This window comes from Acyrthosiphon pisum, chromosome A1, assembly GCF_005508785.2.
Source record: "Acyrthosiphon pisum isolate AL4f chromosome A1, pea_aphid_22Mar2018_4r6ur, whole genome shotgun sequence".
Taxonomy (NCBI): Eukaryota; Metazoa; Arthropoda; class Insecta; order Hemiptera; family Aphididae; genus Acyrthosiphon; species Acyrthosiphon pisum.
The window spans coordinates 147414015-147420541 of NC_042494.1; the positions used below are offsets into that span (position 1 = coordinate 147414015).

The following is a 6527-nucleotide window of genomic DNA, read 5'->3' on the forward strand; positions in this document are numbered from 1 at the left end:
TCTAATATGATTTATAACTGGGTTATTATAGATATCGTAAAAAAACATTTTAATATATTTATATTCGTAGTATTAATGATACCTACGTAGGTACTAAATAGTATTCACTTGATCCGATTTTTGCATGACAGTTCAAAGAAACCTTAAAACATTGTATAAAGTCATTACCTTTACAATTTCCAACTCCACAGTTCGTTATTCGTGAGTTAGATACTTGACTTATTTACCATACCCCAACCAAGATGAACGTGTACTTGTATTTTGTGTCACAGTAAAATAGTAAAAAATACCTCTTAAGATTTTTCTAAGTCAAAAAGTATAATAAAATATCTCCAAATATTGAGATAAAAAATAAAAATAAAACATAATATTCATATATTAATATGATTTACAGGTACCCAGTACCCAGTCCTGTAAAGTATTTAAGTAAAAGTATTTGAGTAAAAGTATTCAAATACTTTTTTAAGTATTGAATAACTTTTTAAATACTTTCAGCATGAAGTATTTTGAATGGTATTTTAAATACTTTTTTTTGTATTAAATACTTTTTGGTATTGAATACTTTGGTTTTTTATTTCGAACATTTTATTTTTATTCGAAATAATTGGTTGGGAAAATATTATTGTCAACTACAATAATGGAATAATAATTTTATTGAATATTCTCTATTTCTGTGTTAGCCGAAGCCCAAAGGTTTGTGAAAACTAGATTTCTAAAAAAAGTTATTGAATTTTGAATAACAATATTCCCTTTGAAATTATAAGATAACTATTAGATTACCTACTACCTACGTGTTTATATTACGATAATTAGAAACCCACTTTAAAAACCAAAAGTATTTGAAAAATATTTGAGTATAGTATTTGAAATACTTAACAATTAAAGTATTTGAGTAGTATCTTAAATACTTAAAAAAAAATGTATTTGAGTATTTACTCAAGTACTTTTTAAAAATATTCTTTACAGGACTGTCAGTACCCACATATATATTATTACAAATATATTACCTACCTATATATTATATACCAAAAATATTATGTATAATATACATGACTCCCATAAACTAACTTTTATATTTTCCTGCCATTGATTTTAATCAAAAATGTGTTGAAAATGCTTTAATATCTATTGTATCATAATTTTACATTATTGAATTTACATTCAAAGTTATTTGGATTCAAGATTATCCATGAGCTTTATTTTGTGTGAACGGCATGTAAATACTTGGAATACAGAGTTGGTATAAATGCTTACAATATCATCTAAGTATACATATATTCTGATTACCTATATGAATTATAGGTATGGATGCTACAAGCAGTACTTACAACACAATATAGCATAAATGTTCGACTATTAAATTCAAACATGACAAAAAAAAATGTGTACCGTAACCATACGGTAGACATGATTTTATTTTGGGTAAGGTAATATATAGGTACTATAGTCTATAAAGTCTAAACACAATTGTTCATTGTCTTTATTTATATTCAATTTCCAACTAAATTGAATATAATATTTTTGTAATTTAGTTATAATTAATACGTTGTATAGCAGTAACACGTATTTAATTGCAATTTAATTTTTTTTTTTTTTGTCACCAAAGATTATGATATGATTCTACTTAGGTAGGTACTTAAAAAAATTTTGATATAATCCAGACCCCGTGGACCCTTCTCCTGGATATTATGTGCTCGATCGAAATGAAAATATTTAAATAATTTATTTACAAGTGTGTATCTATAACTATATAACGATCCCCCCCCCCCATTTAAAAGGTCATATAAATAATAGAGTACATTTTACAGATGACTGTAGTGTTGTGTAAGGAAAATTACACTTTAAGATTCAATTGTAAAACTTAAATAATAAACAATGCCTATATATTGTATATATAATAGTATTGTCAATTATTTGTCATGAATATGCATGCGTATATATCTAACTTAGACTGTAATAATGCACTTTAAACCTTCAAATGTCAATGTATAAATAAATATAATAATATAATAAATTATTATTATCATCATTATAGTAATAATTGACATATACTGTCCACACTTAGAACTATAATTCAGGGCCAGGAAATCAATGCGGTTGGGCAAAAATATATTTTTTTTCAACAATTGAATAAGATATTTTCAGAAAAGTGTAAAATAATTTGACTTGTTTTTTATTTTTATTTTTTAAATCACTCCTCATTCTTTGGCAATTCTGTTCATCTAGATCTATTTTATTGTATGACAAATTACATGAAATCTACGTTTTATGTAAATCCTTGATCACTGTACCTATATGTTTTTCATATACGTTAATTGTATAAGTAGGTAAAATAGGTAATTGAATTTAAACATTATGGTTATGGTATACAAATCACGGATGTATCATAATGTAAATGCATTTTTCATAAACTGTTCAGCAATTAGTTTTCACAAACGCCTTAACATATTTAAAAATGATACAAAATATTTTAATATCTTAAAAATAATGACGTATAAATAGGAGTACAAAAAAATAAAAACGCCTTATCGGTGAATAATATTGGCCATTTTGCTTATTTGCATCGCTTAATCCGTGTGCCGTTTAAAATAGGTACTTTATTGTCCAACATTCAACACCATATAATAGCCTCGAAATCATGAAAGGCTGTGTTTGTCTGCTTAATGAGATTATTTAATCAATGTTTTGTGAGGATAACCTGATGTCCAAACTATTCTCTTTTTGCAGTGTTTCTTCCGAATTTTCCACCCCGCTTCTGGCCATCGACTCTTTTACTCGCCGTTCCTTTAGATGTTCGTTGTACATCCATCTATTAAAATTTAATTCAACATGCGAATAGGTGAATGTATATTACGACGAATTTATCATATTATTGTGCATGATAATATTATAACCTACATCACTTGTACGATATACTTACAGGAATATAATCGCTGCTGGAGCCGTTAACAAGCCACCGAGTAAAAAAAACGCTCCAGGAAATGTCTTTAATGTGTGTTTGTACACAGAACTGTACATAGGTCCATAAATCAATGGTACCAAAGCTTCACAAACGCCAAATATTGAATTCACCTTGCCTGAAATATTTTCAGTACGATTAACACGATAATTTGTGATTTAAAACTGCCCATGCCTACCTAACTCATCGGACGGCACGAGCTTGGAAATAATTGATCTCATAGCAATAAACGATGTACCGTTTATGATTTCCACAAGTGGTGCTGTGAACATATTATGTTAATATTATGTTTCATATTATTAATATGACAAGTATTACATAATACATCATTAGACTATAGTGAATTTTATAAATTAAACATTTTCCTACGTTTTGTAGATTATTCATAGTAAATATTCTATGATTAAATAAAAATAAATACACTAATCTAGATATTCAATTACAAGTATTATAATTTATATAACTCACCTAAGTAAAATATGAAAGCAGTAGGGGCAAACGCATAAACAAATCCTGCTAATATTTTGCTCATACACGACATTACTCCAATTAAGGCGTCGTCGATTCCCAACTTGTGACTGAACACACCAACTGAAAACATCGTACCTAAATGATGAAAATAAAAATTATAGTCAAAACTATACAGTAATTATTAACACCACAAAACCAATAATCCGTTGGTAAATTATTACAAACATATTATACAGTGGTGTTAAGTATTTGAGTTAAGGTAAATAGGTATATTGTAAGTATATTGTATCTAAATACTAGAAGTGTCTAGAAGTATTTCACTGTATTTGAGTGAATTTTAATTGTATTCCTAGTAATGCATCTGTGGAGAAAAAATATTATTTAGTGTTGCTGCGCAGTTCAGTTTTAATTTAAAGAAAAAAAAACTATTAATATAAATGATATTCATTTTGAGCAAGCCATATTTTTAAAACGTAATCAGCATTTATATGATTAAATACATAAATTATCATTTAAATAATTTATATTAAATAATAAAACTTTCATAATAAAATGTGTTCACCTTGATAACTATTTAAAAATGTTAACTATCACCTACTACAGTGGAACCTAGGTATCTCAAACTCCGTACATCGAAGTTTCTGTGCATCGAATTTTTTTTGCAGTTCTAATTCATTCACATAATATTATTTTAAATTACCTCGGTAACTTGAAGTTTCGAAATGTCGAATTAATTTTTTTGGTTTCTTGAGGCTTCGAGATACCGAGGTTCTACTGTATTTTGTAAATAATTTAAATTTAGTTGATATAACCCGCATACAGAACTTTATTTATATTTAAAATTAGTAAAAGTATGAAAAAACCCGTATCTGCAACCGTATCGTACCTAATTATTAACATAACAATATAGTATTTGATAAAAATAAATAGTATTTAAAATACTCTTTTAAAAGTTTTGAGTACCTGATACTTTAATACATTACAAAAATAGTATTTTTTATAACACTGCAAACCTATAAGATTGGTAACCATAGCATATGTGGAAAACAAACTGAAGTCAATTTCATTCCAATTGAATTTTAATCGTGTAAACATGTACATCATTGACATTTCCCCTAAAAATAAAAAAATCCATTAAATCGAGTTGCATACTGTATTACAATCACAATATCTCACAGTTGTATTCAGTTTGATTATATGAAGTAATAAAATACATATGGACAGTATTATCAGGGCCCCACAAGGGGGGGGGGGCTGTTGGACCTGGAGTTCAGATGCCTAGCTACTTTAGGAGCCAGTTGAAATGAATTTGTAATTTTTGAAATTTTGATTGGAATACTCATTTTATATTAAGTAATATTTTATAGGGTCTGCAAAAAAATTTAGTACAGGAGCTCAAAATTTGATGAGGGGGTTCTGGATATTATTAATATTTAATGGTATAATAATAATTAATAACTGCAATAATAAGTTATGTAAAATTTCATGTTATGTTATTTATACAAAATAAAGTTAGTACTTAAGAGTTAAGAAAAATTCTCATAACACACCAACACATAAACGTAACGTTTATCATAGGCCGTTATAATAAATTATTCGTATACATATTAGAGGTTGTGAGGGGTAGTAGCCTATAATAAGTGTAGATTTTTACAGTACCTAATTCAACGAATTGAAATGTAGTGATAGTGTTTTTCCAACAATATATTCTTTGTTAAAATATAATACGCATAAAATGTATTTAATGTAGGTATCTACGTTGAAAAAAAATCTAAAGGAGTAGTATAATGACTGTAATATTTATTTTATTTTATTAACAATATACTTGCACGCTAAACAGCAGTTATAAAGGGGCAGAAAACTAATTGAGTTACTTCGATTTTTAAATTCAACAGATGGTTATGTCTGTACGAGTTGGTGTGACTAGAGATAACGAAAAGGAGCTGCAGATTGAGGGTACCTAGTGTACGATGGAACTGTAAAGAGGATTCTCGAGAGAAGATCTAGTGTATCCAAAGACCCATTTAAAAGAATATTAATTAATCGTTGGTCAGCTTCGAAGCGTCGCGAGGATAGAGTTTATACGTGGGGGACTTAATTGACAGGAGAGAAGTCGTTAATTTATAATATATAATGAATATAGTTAGATTATAAAGCGTCAATGATATTAATTTCTAACATAATAATATATAAAGTATAATATTTATTATACGTTGAATTTAAATTATGTAACATTCTATGATATTTAAAAATATTTGATAAAATAAATGATAATATTAAATATATTTATATTTTAATTTACGAACCATACAAAGGACCCATTACGACAATGACGACAACTAACAAGGAAATGATCCTTAACCTTCTGTTGTGCTGTCCTTCCTTGAACGTCACTCGAATGGCCTCCTTGATATTGCTCAGGCTAAAAAAATCTTCGATCAAATAAAAACAAGACATGGACTTTGGTGGTTCTTTGCTTTCTAAACATGTCTCTGGTTTTGGTTCTTTGATAAATATCCAGCCGTATGAAATCGTAAATGCGTACATCACTATGGCTATGGTGTACACACCGTAAAATCCTAGTCCTCGGAACAATACACCCGACAATGCGGTGCCGATGGGGACGGCTACGGAGTAAAAAACGTTCGCTATTCCAATCCTTAGCGTACGGTATTTTACCTGAAAAGCCAACGAAAATTAGACACTGTTGGGAAAAATCTGTATAAATCTGCAAATCGAAAACGTATTTATTTCAATTTTGTACACCGGACAACGTTAATATTTGTTTAACGCTTGAAATATGTTAAAACTATTATACAAAACTTTAATTTTTTTTTTACTCAGCTAGGAATTAAAATATTCACCAATTTCCAAATATTTCAACCGCGCAGTATCGTTATTTAAAAAAGAATACACGATAAGATCGGATTCTGTTAGAAAGTTGTGGACAATAGTTGTATAACCATACAATAATTATCAACGTATCGAATCGACTATATAGTCGCGATGTCCACCTTTGGTTTTTGAACTCACCGAAGATACGTCACCTATGTAACTGAATATGGCCATGACCATCGTCATCCAGCCACCGGTCATG

The 6527-nt window shown here is 28.5% G+C and overlaps 1 protein-coding gene across 1 annotated transcript; it reads right to left on the bottom strand.

Annotated features, from left to right (window-relative positions):
• Positions 1–2182: 2182 nt before the first annotated feature.
• Positions 2183–6526, bottom strand: LOC100571856. Its single transcript, XM_003248818.3, has 7 exons — positions 6464–6526; positions 5737–6109; positions 4444–4545; positions 3428–3565; positions 3138–3221; positions 2921–3077; positions 2183–2809 (listed from the first exon to the last, which is right to left on the bottom strand). The coding sequence occupies exons 1-7, from the start codon at positions 6524–6526 to the stop codon at positions 2674–2676; spliced, it is 1053 nt and encodes a 350-aa protein (XP_003248866.1). The 3' UTR covers positions 2183–2673.
• Between the last annotated feature and the right edge of the window lies 1 nt (position 6527).

What these genes read in the sequence shown, in the direction of transcription:
- LOC100571856 (XM_003248818.3), bottom strand. Translation starts at nt 6,526, where the DNA reads ATGACCGGTGGCTGGATGACGATGGTCATGGCCATATTCAGTTACATA. An exon ending in ACATAGGTGACGTATCTTCG is followed by an intron (nt 6,110 to 6,463) that starts GTGAGTTCAAAA and finishes TTGGCTTTTCAG; the next exon opens with GTAAAATACCGTACGCTAAG. An exon ending in TATGGTTACCAATCTTATAG is followed by an intron (nt 3,566 to 4,443) that starts GTTTGCAGTGTT and finishes TTCATCATTTAG; the next exon opens with GTACGATGTTTTCAGTTGGT.